Consider the following 27,801-nt stretch of genomic DNA (forward strand, 5'->3'; position numbering starts at 1 on the left):
TCACATTCAAATAGTTATGAGCCATCTGCCCCGCTCTTACATTTTTAAAAATGCAAACAAACCATTCCCTCTTCTTTTCACAATTATTTCCGTGTTACTTCTGACATTCACTCCCACCCCACAAGGCAAAGAGATGATTTTGAATTACCCTATTGTCGCACTTACAAACATCAATCATTTGTCAAATTTAGAGGCCCTCATCTATGGAATTCCCTAGATGCTTCACTTAAATCCTCAATATCCTTGCCAATATTCAAGAAACATCTAAAGAAATATCTTATTTCTTCCTCTCTGTAGATTACATGATTTACTTTGATGTGTTATATTTTCTTTTGTGTGTTTATTGTTGTATTGTTTATTTCCCCTTTTTGTGCAGTCTCTGTGTTTTTATTTCTTTATTGCACAGTATTGCACTGTATTGTTCTTAATGAACTTTTAATCTGCTTTAATCAATGACCTCTTCCATACAGGAAAGGATTCCAAATAAGCCAGCTGGCTTCTTCCTTTCCTTGCATTGTATTTTTGTTCTTTGGTATTGTCTATTTTTTATACTATGTGCTAAATAAATAAACCTAAACCTAAACCTAAGCGCTTTACAATGTGCATTAGGCTACTTGTTGAAATTATTGAATAAATATCCATAAATAGCTCATCTGTTTCCATACATTATTTTAGAATCACAAAAAGATAAATATGCATGCACTTTGTTTCGTGTGTGTGCACGCGTGCGTGCGTGCGTGCGTCCGTGTGTGTGTGTGTGTGTGTGTGTGTGTGTGTGTGTGTGTGTGTGTCCATCTGTGTAAACACATTGTGAATGGCCAGAATGAGATGATTTATGGTGATAAGAGTGCCCCTCACTTCACACGGGTGTGATTTTTATTATTGCGTTAGAGGTAATACATTTACTCAAGTACAATTTTGAGGTAAAATAAATAAATATATATAAATGGCATTTATACTACACTACATCTCAGAAAAAGATATTGTACTTTTTACACCACTGCAATTATTTAAAACCTTTCGCTATAAGTTACTTTATAGATTTTGATTATTATTTTAAAACATACATACCCCTACCTCTCCGCCCTCCTCGAACCACACGCACCATCCCGCTCCCTCAGGTCCAGCGATGCCGGCCTCCTGGTGATTCCCAAGAAGATCAGGCTCAAAACCTGGGGCGACAGGGCCTTCTCTGTGGCCGCCCCTACCCTCTGGAATGCCCTCCCCAAACAGATCCGGGATGCCCCCTCACTCCCCACCTTCAAAACCGCACTAAAAACCCACCTGTTCAGACTAGCATTCCCCAGCTGATGTGTTTTTAACTTGTTACTTGTAATGTTTGACTGGTTTTATTCTTATTTTCTTTCTTCTAATAAAGTTGTCCTTTTCTCTTGTTCCCCCCCCCCCGGCCCCCACACATGTAAAGCGTCTTTGGGTATTAGAAAAGCGCTATAGAAGTCCCAGATATTATTATTATTATTATTACATTCATCAAATACAAGCCCTATTATTTCCTCAATTCGAATAGGCCTATTTGACATAGATATTTTTGAAAAAGAGTGTATTTAAAATTTTGAATACAAGCATTTTACTTGTAACAGCATTCTGATCAAATAAGTACTTCATCCAGTCCACCACTAGCCTCGGAAACCCAGACGTTTTTATTTAGTCCACCACTAGAGTGAGGCCAAAGTAAAAAATAAAATAAGTACTTCATGAGGTGAAGAGAATGAGAAGAACTACAAACCCCATAAATCTACATCTCATCCGGATGTACTGCAAACGTGCACTCGGATTGGTTAGCATTTAAAACCTGAGCGCGGACGCCAGCCCCAGCGATCCCGATCACTTTTGCCGAACGTTTACGGTTTTATTCTTATCCACAACGCTAAAATATATCAGGACAACGAATCACTGAGTAGTTGTTAATTATTCTGCGATGTAAATAGCTGTCTGTCGTAACGACATTCTACAACATACGGTGAGTTTTTACGCTATCTACATTTAAGGCTTACATTTCAAGTAAACGCTCGGAAGTGACATTAACGTAAATAATGCTAACGGCTGCTTGCTTCTTCTGTTGAGCGTTCAGTGTTTTGATTGTACTGTTTTTTGTTGCAGATAATGACAATGAAATGTTTGAAGATCGACGACTTCTTCAACCGGACGGCTTCCCTGGAAGACACGGGTCTTTTACTGAAAGAACTGGGGGTAAGCCTTATCACGCTGTTTATGTTGCCAACTTGCCATATCTGCTGCTGTGCTAGCCCCATATGTGCCCTCTCCCGCGTAGGGAGAGGGCACATATGGGGCTACTGCTGTGCTAATTCAAAAACAATTCTTCTGTGACTTATGATTGTATGTTAATGCAGATGTTTAACTCTTAGTTGAGAGCTATTTTCACTCCTGAGGGTTTCATTTTACACTCAAGAGTTAAAGATCTATAAGGGTCCATTTGGTTACCAACTCCCATGACTTAGCTGGGGACCACCTGGAGCCACCTCAAGGACCACTGGTGGTCCCTGGACCACTGAGAACCCCTGCAATATTGCATTCACTGGTGTTTGCTGGGTTTTTGACTTTAAATGAATTACAAGGAAGATTCAATAAGGGTAAACATAGCTGGTACATGGGAAATTGTATTCTTTGTCCACATTGAATCTAAAACAAGTTTTGTGTGTTTCGCAGAATTATGTGAAGAGCAGACCGTCGTTTGAAGACCGTTGCTGCACGTTGTATGACAGGGTCATCAGGGCCTGTTGCAACCGCCTTGGTGTAGTTGGATACCCTGACATGGAACATGCAGATGTGCTGATAAAGGTTGTGGAGCTTGCCCTTGATGGCTTCAGTGTGTATGCGGAGCAGCATACAAAGACCCCACTGTATATGGAGAAGATCATCTACCACATCTTCAAGAGGCTTGGCAGTCTGGGATTTCACCGTTTATCTAGTCGCCTAGGACATTGGCTATATAGTAGACTCGTACAGCAGGTATGTAACTTAGCAGGCAATATAATTTAAAATTGTCAGTTTATATACAGTAGAGTATGTTTATTACATTATTACACTGAATTAATTTTCTTCTGTTTTCCTCATGTTTTCCAGACTGAAGACTACTGTGCTTTTGTGCAGAGCTGCTTCGGAGTCCTTTGGAGTGGCATGTCTGCTGCCCAAGATGAAACCTCCCTGAAATCCAGAGACAAACTCCACTACAAGATGCAAGCACTAAGCTTTCTCTTGCTGTTGGGTAGGGAGAGCACATTACCTCTCCCCTGCTCCAAAGTTCTTGCCTACACAGAGCAAGCTTTCATTGAGTTTCAAAAAGGTTGTAAAGCACTGTCCAAGAATGATGCTTCCTTTCTACTGCAGGAAGTACGCCATCTCTTCCACGGCTGTATCGCTGCATGTGAAAGTAGGGAAGGGCACACTTATATGCATAACAGTTTACTGTCCCTTTCTGAAGTAGTGCTGGTCACAGCAAAGTTGCTTTGTAAAGAAGGCCACTGGGCTCTGGCTTTGGAGTTGTTGGATGAAGTGGAGTGCGACATCATGCAAAATGGCGGTGACCTTCACAGTGCAATTGTGGGGCTTGGCAAATGGGCGGTAAAAATGTACTGTTCAAAGAGCTCTGGAGAGGAGATTGGACAGGGTTTTACGAAGTGTGCCCGAGCTCTGAGGCATGTTCCAGTTGATTTGGGAGACCGGGAATCGCATGCAGTCCTAGAAGCAAGCAGTCTTGTGGAATGGGCTGTCAGAGCTGGACAGCTTGGTGTGCTAAATGGACCCGACCTCCTTGCCTGGTTTTCTTTTTTGGAGGAGCATCAACAACGAATACTGAGAAGACTACAGACGGTGAGTGCAGCAGCACTGGTTCCCAAACACTGGGTTGGGACCCACTTGTGGGTCATGGACACATTTTTATTGGTCCTCTTTTTGAGGACCGCTTGTCCCTCCTATATTCAGCTATTAGTGTAGATTTTCGTCTTACACAAACATTACATTATTCCCATTAACAATGAATGGAGAATTTCCCTCACATGTGGACGAACACATTGGCTATTTTTGTCCTACACAAAGATTAAACTCCCATTGCCAATGAATGGAGACTTTACGTCATGATGTACGATAATAAGAGTGCCCCTCACTTCACACGGGTGTGTTTTTTTTTTTTTTTTTTTCATACATTGTTTTTAATTGCACAATATTTTCAAAACATTCCCAAAAAAGAACTATTTCATGAATTAAAAACTAGTTTGACTTTGATGATTTTCTTTTCTTCAGTATTTTCATGAAGAAAAATAAATAAATGTAAGAAATTCCATAAATTGGAAAACAATTTTTTAAGTAGTGAAATAGTTGATCATTCTACAAGCTCACAATGCAGTGTGACACATTGTGAGCTTGTAGATCTGCTATTTTAACTAGTTTGGGTCCTGGACAAATGTCTAATTTATGTTTTGGGTTTGAATTAAAACTGCTGTAGCCTTATCCTCATTGACCAATATATCATTTAACGAGGACATTTTCCATTTCTAATGTGTGGTATATGTTCAACACTTAACAGAATTCTGCATCCCAGACTGAGGGCAGCCAACTTGTACAGTCCTTGTTCCTCAGCATGAACAAAAGCGTAGACTTTGCTCGTGAAAGTCTGTGGACCTCGCAGGTACGTAAAGCTGATTTCAGATGTGCCATATGGTTTAAGTTTTCTGCCAAAGGTATTGAATGGTAGTCAGAGACTAGGGTCTTTGACCAATACAAATTCTGCTCCCGTTGAGTTTGATTTAGCCATCGACTGGAGTGAGTCACTGATCTATCTGTGTTTTTAAGTACTTGAGGCCTGTATTTAAAAGGCTCTTGGTAATTTTGCTTGTTTGTAGCTGGAGAACATGGTGACGCTGAATGGAGTAGTGCTGTATTGTCAGGCCACTGCTGGACAGATCATTAGTGAACTACACAAGCTGGACAGTGTACTGAGGACTGGACATGTGTTGAATAAAGCGCAAGCAGGTAATTTAATGGAGTCTCTTCTTACGCTACAATGAGCTTAGCTTAAATCTCCATTTGTAAACGTCTTCTGACCTGCTTTTTGCAAAAATTGCATGTATGAATTTAGGCTTGCCTTATACAATGGCAAACTGCTGTTTTCTAATTCTATTTTCACGTATTCTCTATTCTATATAGTGACTACTATTTACAACTTTGTGTGTGGATTGTACAACAAATCACACTATGACCAAGCCTTCCCTCTAATTGAGATCATATGCCAGGAGCTTTGTAGGAATAGCGATTCCTCCATCTCTCTAAATTTGGTGAGCAACATAACCAACCAAGTATTTTTTTCCAGAGTTCCATGTTTTTTAACCTACATTTTAACCTAAATTTGGTTATTCCTTTAATAGTTCAACAAAGTTTTCAGCCTGGGTGTAGAGACTTTTCGACGGGCTGGGAGGCCGCATCAAGCCCTGGATTTGGTCATCTCGTGGCTGAAGGCCCTGGGACAAAACCTCAAAACTCACATGGTGGAACCGGTGTCTTTGTGGGCAAAAACAAAGGCAGGTGCAGCGTGTGGTGATGAGGACATCAAGCTTAGGTAGGAACACCACCTTCTAGGCTTGTAGATCGGATATTTTCCATATTTTGAAAATTCGTTCATTAAAGGTAGGTCAGATTGTACAATAGCTGGGTCTGAATTCGTTCAAAATCAACAAAATCGTGCACTTGGTGACAAGTCTTTGATTTTTGGTATGGTGGTAGGTATGGTTATAAGGTTTTCAAAAACCATCGCAAACGAGTTGGGAGCGCCCCCTAGTGGTCTGTTTGCAATGAATCTAATATTAAATGGGTCAGTCTATGGTTAAAAACCATAATAATTGATAAAAGAGATTTTTCAATGGATTCTATTAGTATTGGGTGTGCTAAATAACATACTAAAAAATTAGGAAAAAATAACTTCTGGAAAGGCATCATTTTCAAGATGGCGTCCACGATGGCTGCCGGGAGCTTAAAATGCCTATAAACTGGGATTTAATACATAACAAATCATAACAATTATACTCTTGGTGACAAGTTTTTGATTTTTGGCATGATGTTAGGTATGGGTATAAGGTTTTCAAAAACCATCGCAAACAAGTCGGGCTCGCCCCCTAGTGGTCTGTTTGCAATGAATCTAATATCAAATGGGCCAGTCTATGGTTAAAAACCATAATAATTGATAAAAGAGATTTTTCAATGGATTCTATTAGTATTGGGTGTGCTAAATAACATACTAAATAATTAGGAAAAAATAACGTCTGGAAAGGCATCATTTTCAAGATTGCGTCCACAATAGCTGCAAAATGCCTATAAAGCTGGGATTTAATATGTAAAAAAAAAATAATAATAATTGATAAAATATATTTTCCAATTGATTCTATTAGTATTGGGTATGCTAAATAACATATTAAAATTTTGGGTGAAAATAACTTCTGGAAAGGCATAATTTTCAAGATGGCGTCCACGGTGGCCTCAGTAAGCTTAAAATGCCTATAAACTGGGATTAATACATAAAAAATCATAACAATTATGCACTTGGTGACAAGTTTTAGATATTTGGCATGATGTTAGGTATGGGCATAATGTTTTCAAAAACCATCGCAAACAAGTTGGGCTCGCCCCCTAGTGGTCTGTTTGCAATGAATCCAATGCTGGCCTATTTAACATTGGATTCATTGCAAACAGACCACTAGGGGGCGAGCCCAACTCGTTTGCGATGGTTTTTGAAAACCTCATGCCCATACCTAACACCATGCCAAATATCTAAAACTTGTCACCAAGTGCATAATTGTTATGATTTTGTATGTATTAAATCCCAGTTTATAGGCATTTTAAGCTTACTGAGGCCACTGTGGACACCATCTTGAAAATTATGCCTTTCCAGAAGTTATTTTCACCCAAAATGTTTATATGTTATTTAGCATACCCAATACTAATAGAATCCATTGGAAAATCTATTTTATCAATTATTATTATTTTGTACATATTAAATCCAAGCTTTATAGGCATTTTGCAGCTATTGTGGACGCAATCTTGAAAATGATGCCTTTCCAGAAGTAATTTTTTCCTACATTTTTAGTATGTTATTTAGCACACCCAATACTAATAGAATCCATTGATTTTTTTCTTTTATCCATTATTATGGTTTTTAACCATATACTGGCCCATTTAATATTAGAGTCATTGCAAACGGACCACTAGGGGGCGAGCCCAACTCGTTTGCGATGGTTTTTGAAAACCTTATGCCCATCCCTAACACCATACCAAAAATCAAGAACTTGTCACCAAGTGCATAATTGTTATGATTTTTTATGTATTAAATCCCAGTTTATAGGCATTTTAAGCTCCCGGCAGCCATCGTGGACGCCATCTTGAAAATGATGCCTTTCCAGAAGTTATTTTTTCCTAATTTTTTAGTATGTTATTTAGCACACCCAATACTAATAGAATCCATTGAAAAATCTCTTTTATCAATTATTATGGTTTTTAACCATAGACTGACCCATTTAATATTAGATTCATTGCAAACAGACCACTAGGGGGCGCTCCCAACTTGTTTGCGATGGTTTTTGAAAACCTTATAACCATACCTACCACCATACCAAAAATCAAAGACTTGTCACCAAGTGCACGATTATAACGAATTCAGACCCAGCTACAAGTTTAAAGTTGTCGGAGTCATCAGATCGTGATGTATTTCATGTGTGTGTGTGTGTGTGTGTGTGTGTGTGTGTGTGTGTGTGTGTGGTGTTAGAGGTAAAAACACTAATTGGCTGAGTTGAAAATGTTCAAAATTGTGATCAAATTATTACTACTACTGTTATTACTATTTATTTTGTGAACCCCTATGGTTGATTTCCCTAGGACTCTACGTGATGGTTTCGGTCCGGACATTCCAGATGAGGAAGTAATGCTTTGTCTTTTGGAGGAGGAGCTCCGTGTGTATAAAGAGATGAGTGGGGACACTACTCAGCAACGCTACAACACTCTTTGTGACCTACTGGACATCTGCCATGAGGAGAGCCCCCGCACACACTTGCGTGCTGTCTACCTGTGTGAAATGGCCCAAGTTGTGTGTTTCCAGGATTTTAGTGAACAGACAGACTGGTACAAGCTTTGATTCACATCTTGGACTGAAACGATTCTTTAACTTATTCTATTAAGCATAAGTATAGTATGTCTGTCTACCAAGTGCAAAAGATGAATGGGTGGAATTGACATCAGTCAATTTATAATGCACTGTCTATGCACTACTTTATGGCAACACTCAACAGATGATCCTCACGTGTAACTGTTACGTCATGAATATATTTCAAAACAAACCGTCTAAAATGTTTTGAATTGCTTATGGAATCTGTTCAGCTATACCTGGTTTACCATATTGTGTCTTTCACAATGTTGACAGCTCGCCATCGATTTGCCATCATTGGTATAATTTGTATCTTTCACTGTACAGCGCAGCAGTTGATTTTGCTCATGAAGCTTTGCGGCTACTGGGAGAAGAAGTGGAGACGGCAGAGAATGCTCATAAGCTTAAAGATGATGAGGCCCATGCTTTTCTCTGGATCTACATTTGCACTCTAGAGAACAACCTACAAAAGGTGTGTATTGTACTCCGTATTGTACTCCATTCCTGCTTCCCAGTACAGTTGAAGTAAAATGTATTTATCTGAATCGATAAATCGGATAGAAGTACTTCTATGTAGCTTTAACTAAATCATTGACCAGGACTCTATGTCCTCTTTTAAAATTATAACTGCGCCAATGTAATTTCTGCTTGGCAAGGCTATCGAGAAGGGGAAAAGACTGAAGGACTTGTGTCAGGAGACAGACAGTGTGATGAAATCGATACCGGTCAATGACCTTGACTATGAAGACAGGCAGAAGCAACAGGACGGTACCCTGATTCAGGAGGGCCTGCACTTCAACCTGGAGTCACAGAGCAGTATGGCATCTTCTTTCACATGTACACCAGATTAGAACTGATATCAAATTCAGTAATGAAATGGATAACTTCCATGTTCTTTGCATTATCTCATCAGGCAGGCATTGTGATATATTCAACGCGATCTGCTTATTCACTTTAACATGGTGATTTCTGTGCGTTTTGTGTCCTCAGAGTTGTGTCAGTTTCTGGAGAGGGCCCTTGATAAGTGGTCCTCTATTCTGCAGGAAAAACACCTTCCCTCTGTTAGGAACCTAAGACAGACCTGCAGCTCTCTTCTTCTTACTACTGCCTTGTTCAAACTCATGGGAAAGGTGACAAAACAACTTCAATATCATTTTGGACATTGTCTTGTAGTATGATTTTGCCGTCCATTTTTACCTGGTAGACTGATAGAGGATTGGACACAAAGTTGTTGTGGCGCTCTCCCATAAGCGAGACATCTCTCTTGTAATACTCAAATAATTGGGTTATGCGAGTAACCATCTGTGTTGCCAGATGTAAGATTATTGTACCGAGGCTTACAATTATTGTATTTGTGTATATCGTACACAGTCAAAGCAGGCATCATGCCAGCAAGAAAATGCATATTTAAAGGTTTCAACCATCCAATAATAGAATGGCTACATTTAATGTGTATTATCAAACACTGCACAATCTGGGAACAACTAATTCGGTTAAACAAGAAATGTAATATATTATGTAGGTTGTGTAGTCGCCAAAAAAGGTTTTACACTGAGCTGAATATATTACTCCCCACCCCAATGTGTGAAGCAATGTCCTGGGGGGAAAAATAAGGTATGTATTGTATTTGTCTTATTACCATATCAAATTACTGTACTTTTGTCCTGCTTAGCCCCTGAAAGCTTTAAAAGCCTCCCAGCTGGCTTTTGGTGTATCTCATCACTTGCCTGATGACCCGAAAAGTGCCAGTTACCTCTGCCAATCAGCCATGCTTCTTCTGGAATTGGGTGTCCCTAAAATGGCTCAGGTAATGGAATTCTCAATGGCTATCTTGTATCATTCACAATTCACATGCAGTAAATAATACAATGCCAATTTGTAGTTTTTTGGAATGTAAAAGTGTCTCTTGTTTCAGGCTCAGCTGAAGCAAGCGGAACCCATTCTAGCGTCGCACACCACCTCTGATGGGCCTTCTCCTCTCTTTATGCTGGTGGTTCTGTTGAAAGCTCGTTATTGCTATGCCACAGGCCAGGTAGGTCTACTGTTGAAAGCTCGATTTTTGCTATGTCACAGACCAGGAGATCTATTGTGCTCACGATTGGCGACCTAGGAAATACTACCTTGATTCATCAATCCTTTCTCATGATGACTTTTGCACATATTGGGGTTTTAGTTTGGCTTTAGCCGATTTTTGTGATGCATCCCTTCATTGACCACATTTCAGGTGGAGCCTGGGGTGAATTATTTGTGTGAGGTGCTTAAAGAGGCAATGCAGAAGCAATCCAGGAGTTGGTACCTGCTGAAAGCCCAGGCACTCCAGACCTGTGGTTCTTACCTCACTTTGGACACGGCTGACCTGCCACAGGAACTACGCCAACGCATCGCCCAGCATGGTTTGTACAATCACTTTCTCACATTTTGTTGTACTTATTATTTGTTCATGTCTGAATTCATAGCTCAGGATTCTAGATATAACTATCAAATCAATCTGTCAAATGAGTCATGTGCATTGAGGACTGTTGCATATATTCTAGGTTCAAGTAATGCAGAGAATGCATTCTCTGGAAGTCTGAGGCTACTCCACAGCCTCCTGAGCACTATTGTGGGGAACGATCTCCTGTTTGGCAAACCAACTGTACAATTCATCAATCAAGGCAAGGTTTCTTTACACTGGCACTATTTACAATGCTTTGTCTTGGAAAACTGCCATTACACCTAAACTACTTGTTCTGATGATGCGTTTCCTTTCTTCTGAGAACAGGTGACAACCTGTTGCTGAAGTGGCAAGTACTTTCAGAGCTGCTAGACTGTTCTTTGAAGGTGGTAGATATTACAGGCACTAGTGGAGATGCCAATTATGCCATGCAACAGTGTCAGCAAGCCCTTGAATTGGCCACCAAGCTACAGGCACTAAGCAAGTAAGTACATGGTAGTTGGCTTAATTAAGTACATGAGATGGTAAGAAAAAATATTTCAGTTAAAAGAACATCTAACTTATTCAAAGTTTTTCAACCACTTACAAACTCAGTGTGAAGTGATGTGCTGTGATCTGCTGTTTTATAGATCTAAATTAGTTGTTTTTTATAGATCTGCTTTTTATGTGATGACAAATGTTGGGTGCATAAATATTTTAGTTTTGGGGCTATTGTACTAGAATGATTATGCATGAAGAATATAACATTGTAATAACAGATACGCAAGGTTGGAGGCATTATGTCTCTAATGTCTGATGTGGGTTTGAGTGTATGTCTGCCAAAATCCATGGACAAAAAACTCTCTATACGCTATAATGCCTGACAAAGACCGCTGGCGCTACACCATCAATGGGTTATACAGTATACTGGCCATGGATGTCTGTCTATTGACTCATGTCTTAACCACTCGGGTGTTGGGTTGCCCAATGCTGGGGTGATATTTATATAATACATCTATGCATTGTTTGTCTCTAGATGTGCTGAGCTGCTGGTGATGAAGGCAGAGCTGGAACTGCGGAGGGGGAAGAAAGAAGAAAGTGGCTGTGATTTGGACCGAGTCAGGGACCTGCTAGAAGCTGGCCCAGGTCAGCAGACTACGCTGCCAGTTCATATTGAACTTGGTGGGTTACATTTTCATCGCTCTACTGCAATTTAAACAATTTAATATATTTATTTTCCTTCTAGATTTTTCTTGTCTGGAGCAGAAGGCAAACGTGAAAATCAAGCCAAGAAAAGGCTGCCCTGCACAGAAGTCGCAATCAGAGTCTCCCATATCGAGTTTTAAAGATGAAGTTGCTGAATTACTGAAAATCAGGTGGCCCTCTAAGCAAGCTATAGAGATGGTGGACCAGGGCAGCTCCCCACCTTTCAAAGCCCAGGCTCGCCGTTGGCTGTCATCCTTCGCCCATGAGACTGACTGCCTGTGCCCCTGTTGCTCTGAGCCTAGTCTGGGGCGGGTGTCCGCTCTTTGGGCAGTAGCTGAGGCTCAGCTGTGTCTCCAGCAGGACTTCTTTCCGGTCCGACTTAGCCATAGATTCCATCAGGCCACTCTAGCCCGGTGCAAACGTGTCACTGCCAGACTTGGGGCTAAACTTGTCACTCTTTGTGGCCCTACCAGTGGCTCTCCTGTGCCCTCTTTGATGCAGGATGTCGTAGGCCGAACTTACCTGCACATGGCCCTGTCTGAGCTCGAACCCAAGCAAGACAAGGTCCGGAATATATGGAAAGTCCTGGAGGCTGGACTGGCATTCGTGTCCTCCAAGCCCTCTCCTGATTTGAAGCCCTTTAAAACGGGCCTAATGGCGACCAAAGCCATAGCAGCGTTGCTTGCACTTGCTGCCAAAATGGACTGTACCCCAGAAGAGGTCTTCTCTAAAGCGTGGACCTGGAATCCACCTAAGTTGAAATTAAAACCCAAAACATTGCGTCCCCCACAATCACAGAAGAAGACCAAACACCCAATCGTTCCTGTAAAAGAACCCAAAACACCAATGATGGTACAACCATCCAAGTTTTCCCCTGAGGATTTGACTTGTTTTGACTTTCACCTAGAGGTGCCCACTTTAACCACCTGTACCCCTGCCCAGAAAGTGAAAGTCACTGCCTCGGCACGGAAGACGACCACAAAGGCAAAACCTAAACCAGAGTTCTTTGTGTATGAAGAGTCGTCGCCAGTTCCTGTGAAAGAAGAGTCGTCGCCAGGTCCTGTGAAAGATAAAGTTTCTTTCAAAGACCCAGCTATACCTGCCAAGACCAGCAAAGCGAAGAAGCTGGTTCCGAAGATTGAACTGGCCGGATCCTCATCCAGTGGAAAGGTGGTGATCCCCAACACACCAAAGTTGGTAAAGGTAGAACCTGTTCAGAAAATGGAACCCCCTGCCTCAGCACGGAAGAGGGCCACCACGGCCAAACCTAAACCACTGTTCTCATGTGAAGAGTCATCACCAGTTCAGGACAAGGCTCAACATGTACCTGCTGCTCCCAGACGGACAAAGAAATCTCGTTTCCGGGTAGGGTATTTATCATTCAGCTGATTTTTATTTTTAATTTGTTAAACATAACCCAATGCGAGTTTTGATTTTCCTCCCGATGTTTCTCGCAATGCAGGTGGAGTTCAGTGATGAAAGCGACTCTGATGCAAACACCGAGGTCGCCAAAAGCCGTGCCACTACTGTCAGAGCTTCCCGCAAAAAGGTTCCAGAGCCCCGCTCAGAAAGGGCCCCTTCTAAGAGGCAGCCTAAGTTTAAGTGGAGCAGTGATGAAAGTGACTTAGAGCCTAACCCTCAGGTTCCTACAGGGCATGCCTCTACTGCTAGAGCTTACCACAAAAAGGTTCAAGAGCCACACGCCCCCTCCAAGAGGCAGGCTGGAGGTACGACCAGCCAGCCTGATGAGGACGTAGCTCCTGTTAGAAGGGGAAGAACCAGAAGACAGCTCGGCGCGACGGAACCGGGACCAGAGACTGAACCAGGGAAAATGATGGCCATTGAAGAAGTTGTAGAGGGACTTCTGGATATTAGCATTGAGCAACTGATGGCATCTGAGACTGAGACTGAGGCTGATGCAAGTAAGGATATCAGTGGGATTTTCTCACTTTACAGTAAAAACCTAATTATTTTATTTTTTTTACACAGGGTTAAGTAGGCACTGAGGATGTAGTGAAACTCTTCACCTCTTGCTATTCTTCACATTGCTGTTAGCTCTGTTAAGTGACCTTTCCCTGTGTAGTAGGTTGTTTTGAGATCCTACGGAAGGACCTGCTCCTGGACAAGGAGAAAGACCATCCGTTTGCGCTACACAGAAAAGCTCAGCCTGGTGCTGGCTCCTTTTCTTATTCAGACCCTGGCCTAGGTGAGGTTTCACAAAGTGTGGTATTTTGTCATGGATTAATGGTTTGTTATCATATGGGCATCTTAAGCCCCAACTACACCAAAGGGTCACCATGCAACTCCTTGGGTCCAAACGGTTGCAAGGAGTTAACGCTAAAACCGTCTTGACCCTTTGGTGTGCGTCGGGTCATTGAATTCCATGCGTTGAATCACTAGGGTCAATGTCGGTCAACATGCAACACGACATATCACACCGTTAAAACCGTCTTGACCCTTTGGTGTGGTTAGGGCTTTAGATTGTTTTATTGGTTTTAGATAGATTTATTTTCATTACAAAGAATGAATGCCATTGAATTGTGTACACACTACACAGTAAAACTGATCAGCATCATGACATGACTAGAATTGGGAGGGCGGGTTTAAACCTTGTCATTGAATTGGGAGGGCGGGTTTAAACCTGGTCATTGAACAACATTGTTTCCCCTAGCCAGAAGCTGATAGTGTGGGGGGAGCATTCATGTCAGACGCACATGCGCTCAACATTTTTGTTTTATTTTATTTATTTATTTTTGCAATTCACGGCCGTCTACAAAGAAAATCATACTGTGGTGGCTGGTCATTTTTGTGGTGTGGCCCACCACACAATGCATATAGGGGAAACACTGGAACAAAGTACATAGTTCTTAAGTGTTTAATAGTTATCCTACCAGTAGTTATCCTACCAGTAATCCATTTACTGTAGCTGCTTTTTAGTTTCTCCTAATTTGATTGCTTTCTTCTTTGTAGACAATATTTCAATGGAAACTATTCAGTCTTTGCTGCGCTCTGCCGTCTTGGCTCTTCAGCACTTCCCACCTCCTGCCCTCTACCCCCGACTCTGTTGGCTCCTGGCCCTTACTCTTGGACAAAAAGACCCCATAACCACGGCTATGCTCCATACCCAGTCACTGGGTGTCACTAGCCGCCATATGATGGCCAGGCATCTTACCAGCTGCCTCAGGTATGCACTTTTTGCATTGACCATGTGATCGTTCATGTCTAAACTCTAAACCTACAGATTTATAACATTTATTATAACCTCTTTGCTTTTCTGTGTCATTCCCAAAGGAAACTGAGGAAGGAGAACTCCGGTCAGCTTGTCGAAAAAATGGAATCATTGAGCGTGAACGAGCAGACCACGCCCCCCCTTGAACAGAGATTGTCTCAGTTGGAAAAGATCTTTACCTTCTCGAATGCTGGCCCATTTGCTTTCCCTCAGCACCACTGCCAAGAGTTCATTCAACAACTCGAAGACCTTCCCTCTGGTAAATATGAAAAGAGAGAACCCATACAACCATTCATCATGTTTCACTCTTTGATACCTGAAAATGTAACATATTTAATTCATCTGGGGGAGACGAGGGGGGTTGGACATAATGCCATTAACTTCACCACTTTGTTGTTTACAGAAGCCACTTGAAAACTATCTGTCCCTATTCCGGGGCGAACAGATTTGGTATAGAGGGAAATGAGTATAGACTCTGGGGGATTCAGGTTAAGAATATGGATTTTGCCTGGGTCGCGGCTGAGCTGGATCGAGTCCCGAGCCCGTCGGCCTTTGCAGCATGTCCCCCCCCCCCCATCTCTCTCCCCCCTTTCCTGTCTAATTACTGTACCAAGTTTAAGTGGTTAGTTATCTTAGAATAGCAGTGGGATACTTGGTGTTACTTGTCCCCCTCAATACAATAGTATGTTCAGTTAATCCATATTCAGTTATTCCACCTCCATACTCCTTTTGATCGAATCTGCCAACCAGTTAAGGATATACGTACTGTATATGCTAAACATGAACTCCTTAGACGCCACCTACCACTAGGGGAGGTAGGTGCCAGAGAAATGTACGACATGGGCAGATCTCTTCAGCTCTTGTCTTGTCGTTTGAACAGGAAGTAGAAGTCGGCCATTTTGTGCCTCTAGCTGTTTGTGTCAGACATATAAACGTAGACGCCCTTTCCGGCTCTGGAGTGTATGTGCTCAAGAGGGGGCAAAACTTTCCTGAGATTCCTTGCGAAGCCCCGCGGAAGCATGAGCGTACGTCACAGAGCTCATGTTCGGGTCTGTAAGTCCTAGAAAAGATGTGCTGTGATTGGCCAGTAATCACTTGAGTGGCAGTGTGACGTCACGTAACGTGCCTTCCACACTTCTGGCACACTTCCTCTCCAAGTGTAAATTCTTTCGCCCCTCCTTCAACACACATCGCTCCAACGAACTGCAGCGAAATGAAGCATCTATTTTTGAGTGGTGCAAACCACTCCAACAACCAGCTTTGTTTGTATCCGTGTTTGTGTGTACCTGTACGTGGGGCCCAAAAGAATGAGCATGGTTACTATGGTCACTGACATTACGTCAGACCACAGCTGATCAGGCTATATAAGACCTTGCACCACTCGGTTCACACGGGTATGATTTTTTTTTAAAAATATCTATGGTTTGTGTGGCTCCGATCGTTGTTTTCCGTGCGACCTTGGCTCCAAACATCGTATTTTATATTAAACTTGTGTCGACGTCATTTTTTACTGACCTGTGCGCTGATCTGGTCTAGAGCCTGCCTACTGTATCTGATAATTTGTACAACATGCAAGCAGACAAACCTTTTCGTATCCTCTCTACACGGGTTTCACAAAACGGGATCGCTAGAAACGTACAGTTGGGTGCCACCGATATTGTCCCTTATCATTTGACCCATTTAGGCCTGACCTCAACATTTAAAAAAAATCCTTCTAAATCCTCCAGTTTTCTGAAATAAATATTTTCAAGATTTTTCAAAAATAGCAGACCTACAAGCTCGTAGCGCGCCACTCGGTGGCGCGCTATGAGCTTGTAGATCTGCTATTTTTCAATAGCTAAATTATAACAAAGTTTAAAACACCAAAAGGGGTTCCCGCCCAAAATGGGTTAACTGTCCTTTTGCGCAGATGACGCAAACCTCAGCAAAAAGAAAAGGACAATATCGATGGCCTCCAACTGTACAGATTCTTGTGAGTCGTTGGCCTGAAAATAATATAAGCGAATGTCTGAACCTTTTTAATTTTGATAGAACATCACCTTAGGATGGTTGGGACCAGCCCTAGTTTGTGCAAAGTTTAAATCGGGCATTATTGTAAAGCCGTCCAATCCTACCTGAATCCTGACATGCTCTATTGTCTACAGGGGTGACTGTGTGTCTGCTGTCTGTGGTAGGCGTAAAACCTGGGGAGACGGGTGACACAATCCTGTTGTCACGTCTTGAGAAGGGATCTTCTCCCATCACTGTTCACATTCCCACCTCCCAGCAACAGGTGAAAAAAATCACTTTCTTTCCTGTGGCTTATCCATTCTCTCAATCTTGCCATCTTTTACCAACTGCATAATGGCCTAATCAATAACCCAAAGACATCAGCTTAGTTTCATTCAATTCAAGTAAAATGCTGTGTTTTTATTCTAAATTAAAGGGTTGAAATAAGGTTTAATCAATGTAATTGTACAACGAGTATTCAGGTTATCATCTCTGATCCAGGGTGTTTTCCTCTCTCCCTGCATCTTGTGTAGCGCCCCATCAGTTCGCTTGTGCAGGAGCTGCATAATCTCAAGATTGAAATGTCCAGTAAAGACGGCTGCTTGGATAAGACCACGTGGTGGCGGAAACGCAGAGATCTTGATGCTCGCATGAAGGTATGTGAGAGCAACAAGTGCACTAAAATGACATGTTACTATTTTTAGCACATGAAATGTGATGCCTGGAATCTGTAGCCCAAATAAATTAACCCACCTGTAATGCAACAATTGATGTACTCTTGCTACACAGTAACTAAAATTAACTCCAAGTCCAGGTCACTTATCTGTTGCACTGTACAGAGGGTGACATCAAGAGGCATCAACACTAACCAATTGCAGATGATGACCAGTCCAGTACACTGCTTTTTACCATTAGATGTCAGGCTTCACACGTCTTGTTGGGCTTATGAATGGAGAACAACAAGCAACACCAAAATAACCAAAAACCTCACCCATCCCTCCTATGACACCTTCATCTCAGAGGCTGTTGGAGGACATGAACGATTTACTTGGCTGCTGGCGGAGTCTCCTTTTACCCCTTACATCTGATCCTGAACTGCCAATCCAGGTGAAGAACATGCACAAGGCCTTGAGTGCACAAGGAGTAACTGTCAGTGAGGAGATGTTGAAGGTACGATTGCCTTCACGCACCTTGTTCATTCTGTGTCATTGGTATCTGCTCAGTGGAGCATTAAGATGACCACCCAATGCACCCATCACTTTAATCTGTACATAAATATTGACATTGATCCGTGTTTCTAGGTCATGTTGTCTGCATCTCCCTTGCTCTCCCATGGAGACCAGGAAATGTTTGCCATGGGTGTGTGCCCACAGAGGGGGGAGGAGGTTTCCGACCTACTACAGGCAGCAGTGTCTCGGCTGAGATTCAGAAATGAACCTGAGGGCCATGTGGTTCTTATCCTAGACAAGGTTTGTCGTCTTCACTGCTGACTCTTCTGATTCACTATTGTCCTCTAAATATTATCGATACAATGTGTATAGTCTGTCAGAGTGTATTCACCTTATTCTTGGCCCATCTCCAGGGCGGTGCCATTGTCCTTTCTGCTACTTCAGTCAATTCCATTCTCTTTTAGACCCAAACCCCCACACCATTCGACCCGCGGGCAGTGCTCTAGAAATAACGAGCACAATGGGTAACATTCAACCCTTTTCAGTGGTGGCACTTTGTAACGTGGTTCTGTAACGCTGATTAAATGTTTAACTCCAGCGTTCTCCAAGCAGATCGCTGGCAACACACTTGTGTTCAAATGTGATGTGAAGGCAGGAGTTGCTGAAGGGCTGCTGAGCCATGTACAATTGATTGCATTTAACAGTGTGCTCCTCAGCGCAGAGCTCTGCCAGGCCAGGTTGCCTACCCAGGGCCCACAACTTTGGAAGGCAGTCATAACCACTTAAAAGTTTTTCTTCATAAAGAATATTCAGAAAATGACAGTTGTTGGGGCATAAAAGTTGATATACTGTAGTTAATATTACATCGTTGAGGGGCGCTAGCCCCTCTGATATCCAGCTTTTAGTGTATGTTAACAAACTTGTCCTACACAAACATTACATTCCCTTGACAATGAATGGAGAATTTTACATAGTGTCTGAGCAAATGGTGTCTATTTTACGTCATAATGATGTGTGAAGTGAGCGCCCCTCACTTCACTTGTTTATTATTCAAACAAAAGTTACTTATTGAGATTCAATATTCAAACAAAAGTTACTTATTGAGATTCAAGACTCGATAGTCTAACAATAAATTATAATATATATATATATATATATATATATATATATATATATAAAGTAAACGTTGTGCTGTAAAAAAGGATGTTTTGAAAATCAAATCATGACCTTACAATCAAAAGTTGAAGACCCCTACTCGGTATGCAATATTAGTTCCTACTTGTCTATGGCGGTTGAAGATGGATGAAAAGTTGAATTATCAATGAATTCTTACAAATATTTTGGTCATTCACACATCTAGTATTGACCTTTACCCCTTTCCCTATACAGTACCTCCAGCAGCTACCATGGGAAAGCATCTCTTGTCTCTTGCCATGCTCTGTTTCCCGCATGCCTTCTCTAGAGTTTGTACTTGGACAGTGTGTCCGGAATCAGGTGAGATTAAACTCCTTCACCCAGCCACAGAATGCTACATTCTGTAGATGTTTGTTTGGTGTATTTAAACAGATGTAGATTTCAGTGTTGAACTCTCTTCCCGCCTAGTCTGCCCTTCGGTGTCCCCCGACACATGGTGTGGATGCTACGAAGGTGTTCTACCTACTTAATCCTGCAGGTGATCTTGTTGACATTGAGGCGAACTTCAAAGACTGGTTTTGTAGGTGAGAGAACTGCTCATGTGACACATAGGCAGGGAATGTTTGTTGGTTTGTCTTGAACATTGCTTTATGTTTTTTTTCTTATTTCCCTTTTTTACCAGCATGGGTTGGCAGGGGTTGTCTGGTGTTGTTCCCGAATCTGATCAACTACAGGAAGCTATAACTACCAAAGATCTCTACATGTGAGTGAAAGGATAGACTGCATACCAATTTCATCCAATCAGGAGGGAGAACAGGTTACAAAATAAGTGAAATTTGAAGGCATGAAACAAATGAACAGACATAATTGGGACACAAACATGAAAGATTTAAACTGATAAAGGGGTTCTCTCTCCTGACTGGATGAAATTGGCGTCCCACCTGCTTTCTTTACTAAAGAACTGCAAAGATGGGAGACCCCTGTTACTGACCGTTATGAAATGGAGTTCAGAAATGGAGCTACTAAAATAATTAATAAAAAACAGAAAATAAACATAATAATAATAATCACAGCATCATGTTTTTGTGATGCATTGTTTTCTACACTGTTTGTTGCTGTAGCTTCATGGGGCATGGTGCAGGGGCAAGCTATCTGGGTAGTACGTGTCTCCAGAAGGAGGAAATGAGGGCAGCCTCCCTACTCATTGGATGCAGCAGTGGCGCTCTCGCAGTGCTTGGGGAGATGGAGGCAGTGGGCATCGTTCTCAATTACCTTAATGCAGGCTGGTAAGATTACCTACAATCTAAAATATCCAGTGTAATGAACTCTTACAACTGTTAAGTGTGTAACATGGGCATGGAGATGAGGAAATGGACAGTATTGTCCATCACTAAACATTCTAAAGGTAGTTAAAGTACATGATTACTTACCTTCCCTTTTTCCCTTGCAGTCCATTAGTTTTGGGAAACCTGTGGGATGTGACAGACAAGGACATCAACCGCTTCGCTAAAGCTTTGCTGGAGCCTTGGTTCGCTGCTGGGTCTGGATCTCCACTGTTGGAACATATGGAAGATGCCCGTCAGGCCCCAATGCTTAAATCTTTAACGGGAGCTGCACCTGTGGTCTATGGCCTACCAATCCATCTGAAATGAAACATGATTATTTTATGCCCCTTTCAAACATGACTAGATTCTAATCTAAGTAATTTTACCTGAGAATTTAAATTCATTTTACTTTTGTTTTAACCAAGGTTTATGTTTTATGTTAATTTGTTTAATTAGTTTGTTTCAGAAGAAATGAACTCTTACTTTCTCTAATAACCTAAAACATGACCCTTGGTTGAAAAAAATAACTAAAGTTGTCCTTTAAAAAGATTTATATTTTTGCGCTCTATCCAATACAGCTTGTTTTTATTTAAGTCATAGTTTGCGTTGTATCCAATACAGATTTTATTTTTCAATTTTAAGTAATTTCTATTTTATTGAGGTATGTATTCTGTAAAGAAATGTATTGCAAATTAATAAAGAATTTCTTTGCCGATTTCAACATCCCTTCTACCATGTCATATTTCACTGAAACATTCTTAGATTTTTGCAAGCACATACAAATCCCTGCTTTTCTTTTTTTTTTTTTTTTACATCATAGTGATAAATAAATAAAATGGTGCATTTTTATAGCTTTGCATGGATTGTGCATTACATTCACCCATTCACAGGAAACCATGCAAGGCACCAAGCTGCACATCAGGAGCAATTAGGGGTTCAGTGTCTTGCTCAAGGACACTTCAACACTAACTCTGGAGCCCGGGTTCGAACTGGCGACCTTGCGGTTACCATCTGGCCACTAACCCTGAGCACTGCCGAATAGTGCTTTTCAATGCAGTGTTTTGACAGCACATTTTTTATTTCATTTTAGTCAGTCTTTTGAATAAAATTCCTTAATTGTTTTAGTCATCAGAAATGTTTTGGTGTTAGTCTAGTTTTAGTTGACTAAATCTACAGTTTATTTTGTTGACAAATATATCTTGGTGTGCCATGAATCCCATGAAGGTGTTTTAATGCCTGATTTTTATACTTTGTTGCAACTTGAATGCTGAAATGCAACATGTGAGCTTGTAGATCTGCTATCTTCAGACTGCACTGCAACACCCGAGCGCAACCACACCTAAATTAATGATCTCTACTAATCCCTCTCTGACATTTTAGGTATCTGTTGACTAAATTGTCAATAATTGGTTGGGTTGGGTGAGACACCATATTTACAAAAGTTGAATACCATATTAAACTTTAGATAATAAATATACACACATAAATGTACCGGTATTCAAAGATGTGAATGTCACAACAGACAAATAATTGGTTAATGGTAAACACAATTTGGGAAACCTGACTTTGTAAAAATATTAAAATCTCCCAAAAAGTCAAGATATCTGACAGGGTTTCTTGACACCTTTTTTCCACACCTAACCCTTTCGCTCTTAACCCTACAATGAATATCTAGTAGTAATAGTAGCCTAGTAGATATGTCAGCAGTGGCACTGGTGCATTCTTGAGCAAGGACAAGGATTAAGAACACTTCCCAATATCCCCAGAGGGGGGCGATATGTTCCTGATCGTTGGTAGTTCAACCCGGAAATACTTTAGCACACAGGACAGGGGGGTCATTTTGTTTCACGTTTTCAACATGGCAGTGAATCTCACAGAGCTTTCTCTCCCTCAACTAGAGGGACTGAAATCCCAACTTGATCAAGTATATGAACTTCATAATATATTTTATGGGGTGTGAAATGTTGGGGGCGACAACGCGAATATAAATGTGTTACGTCGGGTAGTAAACGTTAGCATAATGGATAAAGGGGGCTCGGTAGCAAGCTAACCAGACCGGTCACACCCGGAAAATGTTTGTCTCCAGCAGATCCATATTATTTTGGTCCTAGAATTTTGTAACTGTTGATTGCATTTTTAACAAAGGATTGCCTTTTATCATTTGATGTGCTACCGAATTCGTTTTCTATGTGCCACGTTTTGGTGTAGGATGTGATCATTACATGACAATGGATGTGTTACTTGATTTGATTCTAATCTATAGTTATGCTGTGATCTTCTCTTTTATAGGAAATTGAGTTTTTGACGTCTTCGATAGGTCAGCTTAAAGTTGTCCAAACCAAGTATGTTGAAGCCAAAGACAATTTAAACGTCTTGAACAAAGCCAATGAAGGTAAGAAACTGAATACAAACATCATTTATTTACTAGACCAGCATTACTTCTTGCAGCCAACCACCAAAGACCGGACTGGGATACCATACCAGAAAACAGTTTGTGTTGTTTTAATGTCTGGAATGATTTGCTTTGAGATTTCCACAGACTGAACAGTTATATCCGATGTACAGTTGATGACGTTGATCAAGGTGTATGAATTTAACACTATGTATGTACCTTGAATAATTAATTCTTAAAGCCATAAGGAGTACTTTTGCGTTTACACATGGAAATCAGGCAGTACAACGTGCAATGTTTTCCTGTCCCACGAGAAAAATGTGTCATGAAATAAGCTAAATCTGACTACCAAAAGTGTAGTAAAATGTAATACTGCAGATTTTATATAACATTTGAAATGCCTATAACAAGGTAGGCCTACTCTATATATTGCATATTGAGCAAATGCTTTTGGAGTGTAACACAACTTTCTGAACTGCAGATTCTAGATAAAAATATGAGATCACGTTTGTTACACCATGGCAGTACACAGCATTATGTTTATTGCAAGTTTTTCAAATTGTGTATGAAAACCTTACCGTCTCCTCTGCAACATTAACATTTTGTCAATAGCTACTCACTTGCATACCAATTGAAACGCAGGTAAAGTTACTTTGTAGCACAGATGACACAACTAGCAGCCGTCTCCAAAATGACTCATGTCAAGTCATTCTTTAGCCCCTTTCGGAACCCTCGGTTACCTTTTCTGAATTTTGGATGGCGGTACCCTAGGGTCCCTCATCGGTTATTCCACTCTCCATAGGACGTAGATTTACCTACTCTGTTCACGGAGACCTGCTCGGTCGCTTGAGTGTTGGTGAGATGATTCAAAGATGCATACAACGGCTTTAGGAGACCGCAGAAACGTGTGCGAAAAGGCGCTAATCGGAGTTGCCGTTATGTATTTTTAATCTTTTTTTGAAATTTAGCTTTGCTGAACTTCTCTCTCTTCCTTGACTTCCTTGTTGACTTCCCATTGTACCGCCTCCCGCACTGAGACTGGCTAGCTGCACGTCCTAGTTACTGCCTCTGTTTGGCCGACCACGTACATGCAGGATGTTTATAATGCTGTTGTGTCGTGGGAGGCGGGACCAAGGGGCCAGTGAGGCACTCCAACGTTGAAGCACTGGGCCCTAGTGGTAAGAGGAGGGACTACAGGCGGACCTGTGGATTCATGACCGGGAAACCCCGTGCAGCTGGGCTTTAACATTGAGCGCTCTGTTGCACTTCCGCATTGGACCACCAAAATTTGGTGGTCCAATGCGGAAGTAGACGTTTTGAGATGGTCCTTCCGGGTGCTTCAAAACGCCACTGAGCAACTTCCACTGACATGAATAGCGGAGGGGGCGGAGCTTCGCACCAGATCAGTCTCTATCCTTCTTCATACTCTATGGGCGGGACATGGGAAGTGAGGAAGAGAGAATTTCAGAGAAGCCAAAACTTTAAAAAAAGATTAAAAATACTACTCTGATTAGCTCCTTTTCGCACACGTTTCTGCGGTCTCCTAAAGCTATTGTATGCATCTTTGAAACATCTCACCAACACTCAAGTGACCGAGCAGGTCTCCGTAAACAGAGAGTATATAAATCTGCGTCCTATGGAGGGTGGAATAACCGATGAGGGACCCTAGGGTACCGCTGTTGAAAATTCAGAAAAGGTAACCGAGGGTCCCGAAAGGGGCTAGTCATTCCTTTGAAGTTAGAAAAGGACCAATGAAGGCCCTGTTCAAGTCTGCTGCATAATCCAAGTTTAGTGAAACCAAACATTTTCATTGAGTGGAAAAGATATTGTGCCATTATTTAATGCAGATTGATTCTTTAAAATGCACGTACTTGCCCTGACCTTCAGTTGTGAATAAGAAGGGGGAGATTTAGTCAGAGTGTACACTAAACATAATGGTGTAAATATATAGAGATTTTCCACTCAAAGCACTATAATTGCCGTGAGAACACTTGGAGTATGTGGCATGAGCTCTATAGACAAATTGTATGTTGCCCCTCCCCTTAATTTTTTTCCCCCTATTTTTGTAATTTTTAAGTTTGAGTTGTTTTGGTGAAGCCTTCTGCAATTTTGTGCTGTTGCGTATTGTCAGAGGTTTGGCGGTTGTTTACTGGGGAGTGGGGGACCCCCAAGGGTCTATAGTCTGTCCCCTCCTTTTCCCCTCTACCAAATCTTTGCTGAAAATACCTCATCTACAAGCTCACTGAGTGACACAAGCTTGTAGAGCTGCCATTTTTGCTGTACTCTAAGGTTGAAGTCATACTGATTTTGTTTTTTCTCTCTTTACAGGAAAAGAAGTACTCGTGCCTCTCACCAGCTCTGTATCCTAAATAATGTTAAAACACATGGTTTGAACTGTAGTAGCTGTGTAGTGAAGTCTACACTTATAGTTGTCCATTGAAGTTTCAGCCAAGTCTTTATAGAAGGTTGTTTTTCATGCATTACCGATTTAAACAATTAAACGTTAGCAAATTTAACCACATAACTTGACCCCAACAAGTAGACTCAACAAAGGAAATAGACACATTGATGAAGAAAAATAAATAAGTACCAGTGTCCAAATTGAAAGGGGAAATGCCATCTCAGTATCCAATAGTATTTTGCTGTTGATACCTTATGACACTTGCTTAGCTTACCTCTAGACAATCTCCAGGTGTAATGTCTAGATATTCTATCTATAATGTCAATGTCCAGGAAATCTTCCCATTTGCCTTTTAAATATATTGTCAGCTGCAGCTGTTCTCCCTGACAAATTGACAATGTTTGCATTTACTTTTGTGGTTTGAATTAGATAATTTAGATTATACATATTTTTAGATTATACAACATAATCCTTAGCATCACTTCCTCTCAGATGTATGTCCCTGGAACATTAAATGACGTGGATCATGTTTTAGTGGATGTGGGAACAGGATACTATGTTGAAAAGGTAAATACGTTTGATGTTGATTTGAAATCCTACAAAGCCATTTGAAGATGTTAGTTGGGCATAATCAATCTCAGTATTCAAGCATGGAAAGCACACACTGACTGAGGAGTCTTATCTTTTGCAACTTTACGATTTTGGTGTTGACTAATACATAAGTATTAGTATTAACTTATTATTAATTAGTATTAACATAAGTAAATGTTAATAAGTGGAACTTATTTAATGGAATGAAACTGTTTGTTCTTCTCTTCACCATCTGACCCTGAAGAATGTGGAAGAGTCAAAGAAATTCTTCAAACGCAAAATAGACTTCCTCACAAAGCAGATAGAGAAAATTCAGCCACCTCTACAGGAAAAACATGCCATGAAACAAGGTAAGCAAGGTTAAATTAATTGTAGTTTGTTTCCTTATATTTAAGCTCATACCTTTTCTAGATGTATAATTTGATACTTGGAAATTCTAAAAACATTTACTGGACTGAAGATGTTCCATTCTTCAAAATTGTTCAAGATGTACTTAAGACCTACTGTCTTCTACATCCTGACAGTTTTCTGAAAAAGCTATGTTTCTATGTCAGTGGTTCTTCGATTTTTCAAAAATAGCAGACCTACAAGCTCGTAGCGTGCCACTCGGTGGTGCGCTATGAGCTTGTAGATCTGCTATTTTTCAAAAGCTACACCAAAAAGGGTTCCCGCCCAAAATGTGTTAAGAGGAAAACCAGTTTTAGAAGTCAACACAAACATGAAAGGATAATGTGCCTATATATGTCTGCAAGTCTGTATATCTTTAGGCCAATATGAATGCAACAAACTCAAACTGCAACATTGTGTTTTGTTTTTTCAGCTGTGATGGAAGTAATGAACATGAAATTCCAGCAATTACAAAACAGTCAGCAGGCATCACAGTCAGCAGGAGCTACTAAGGCTTAATCAGAACATCTGCAACATGTCCGGCTTAATCAGAACATCTGCAACATGTCTTTGTGATTCTCTGGAACCTTTTGAAATTCTGTTTTACAGTAAATATCTACCATCTATGTGGTGTTGTATATTAACAGGGGGATAAATACCCAGGAATAATACAAATACCCAGGAATAATGCAATGTAACTAAAGTTACTGACTGTACAAAACTGGTTAGTTATCTATGCTATTGGTATGCAATGAAGTGGATAGGTTAAATTCAGCGTAGGAAACAATTGGATATCATCATTGGTCTTAAAAATAAGCAAAATCTTCAAATTTAAGAATTGTAGTACTAGTACAGTAGGTGCTAATGGAATGTCCTCATACACTGTCACAACCTTCAGGAAGGCGCCTTACAACATGCTTGTGCCCTTAATAGACAGCACTATTTTACTGCTGATGGTCTACTGTCTAAGATAAGGATAGTTTTTGCTTCTTTCCCACTGATAAGGGTAGTGTTTTGTTTTGTTCTGCTTTCTTCTTCCTCATATCTGACAAGTTACTTTGTTTTACTAATGTTAAGGTGTTGTGTATATACCTAAAACTAATAAAGTTCATGTCTCATTGATGTTGCAGGTGTTTTCCATACACAAAACAGATTAATATACAGTATAGGCAAGGCAGTTTTTGTACAGCACATTTAAGGCAATTAAATGTGATTTAACATCAAGCAAAGGAAACACAATTTATACAATAACATTGTATAAACAGACGTAAAACAAAAGTAAAAGATATAGTTATGTACAGTGCAGAAGAGAAAGGTATCCTAACTCAAAGGCAAACCAAAAGGTCTTTGGTTCTGTTTTAAAAGAAATTGTGTGGCAGCAGACTGGGAGTTTGTTCCAGA

The 27,801-nt window shown here is 40.9% G+C and overlaps 2 protein-coding genes across 2 annotated transcripts; both read left to right on the top strand.

Annotated features, from left to right (window-relative positions):
- Positions 1-1,795: 1,795 nt before the first annotated feature.
- On the top strand, positions 1,796-21,350 carry espl1 (extra spindle pole bodies like 1, separase). The gene is made up of 32 exons (XM_079511289.1): positions 1,796-1,981; positions 2,122-2,211; positions 2,689-2,991; positions 3,106-3,852; positions 4,565-4,666; positions 4,881-5,010; positions 5,185-5,312; positions 5,403-5,593; positions 7,900-8,142; positions 8,492-8,636; positions 8,821-8,980; positions 9,155-9,294; positions 9,837-9,971; positions 10,080-10,196; positions 10,389-10,557; positions 10,699-10,818; positions 10,926-11,082; positions 11,614-11,723; positions 11,824-13,148; positions 13,246-13,705; positions 13,867-13,989; positions 14,754-14,967; positions 15,075-15,271; positions 17,157-17,284; positions 17,535-17,657; positions 18,022-18,171; positions 18,303-18,470; positions 19,560-19,664; positions 19,773-19,888; positions 19,987-20,067; positions 20,426-20,590; positions 20,755-21,350. The coding sequence occupies exons 2-32, from the start codon at positions 2,125-2,127 to the stop codon at positions 20,954-20,956; spliced, it is 6,741 nt and encodes a 2,246-aa protein (XP_079367415.1). The 5' UTR covers positions 1,796-1,981; positions 2,122-2,124; the 3' UTR covers positions 20,957-21,350.
- A 1,061-nt stretch (positions 21,351-22,411) lies between these two features.
- pfdn5 (prefoldin 5) lies at positions 22,412-27,520 on the top strand. The gene is made up of 6 exons (XM_079511383.1): positions 22,412-22,553; positions 22,919-23,021; positions 25,350-25,381; positions 25,915-25,989; positions 26,258-26,363; positions 26,834-27,520. Exons 1-6 carry the CDS (start codon positions 22,488-22,490, stop codon positions 26,917-26,919), a joined length of 468 nt encoding a protein of 155 aa, XP_079367509.1. The 5' UTR covers positions 22,412-22,487; the 3' UTR covers positions 26,920-27,520.
- The last annotated feature ends 281 nt before the right edge of the window (positions 27,521-27,801 follow it).

This window comes from Electrona antarctica (genome assembly GCF_951216825.1).
Source record: "Electrona antarctica genome assembly, chromosome: 9".
In the NCBI taxonomy this organism is placed as follows: domain Eukaryota; kingdom Metazoa; phylum Chordata; class Actinopteri; order Myctophiformes; family Myctophidae; genus Electrona; species Electrona antarctica.

Excerpts from the sequence above, each read along its gene's own strand:
- espl1 (XM_079511289.1), top strand. The coding sequence starts at position 2,125 with ATGACAATGAAATGTTTGAAGATCGACGACTTCTTCAACCGGACGGCT. Across the intron at positions 4,667-4,880 it reads AAAGTCTGTGGACCTCGCAG|CTGGAGAACATGGTGACGCT; the intron begins GTACGTAAAGCT and ends GCTTGTTTGTAG. Across the intron at positions 13,149-13,245 it reads CAAAGAAATCTCGTTTCCGG|GTGGAGTTCAGTGATGAAAG; the intron begins GTAGGGTATTTA and ends CTCGCAATGCAG.
- pfdn5 (XM_079511383.1), top strand. The coding sequence starts at position 22,488 with ATGGCAGTGAATCTCACAGAGCTTTCTCTCCCTCAACTAGAGGGACTG. Across the intron at positions 23,022-25,349 it reads CTTGAACAAAGCCAATGAAG|GAAAAGAAGTACTCGTGCCT; the intron begins GTAAGAAACTGA and ends CTCTCTTTACAG. Across the intron at positions 26,364-26,833 it reads AAAACATGCCATGAAACAAG|CTGTGATGGAAGTAATGAAC; the intron begins GTAAGCAAGGTT and ends TTGTTTTTTCAG.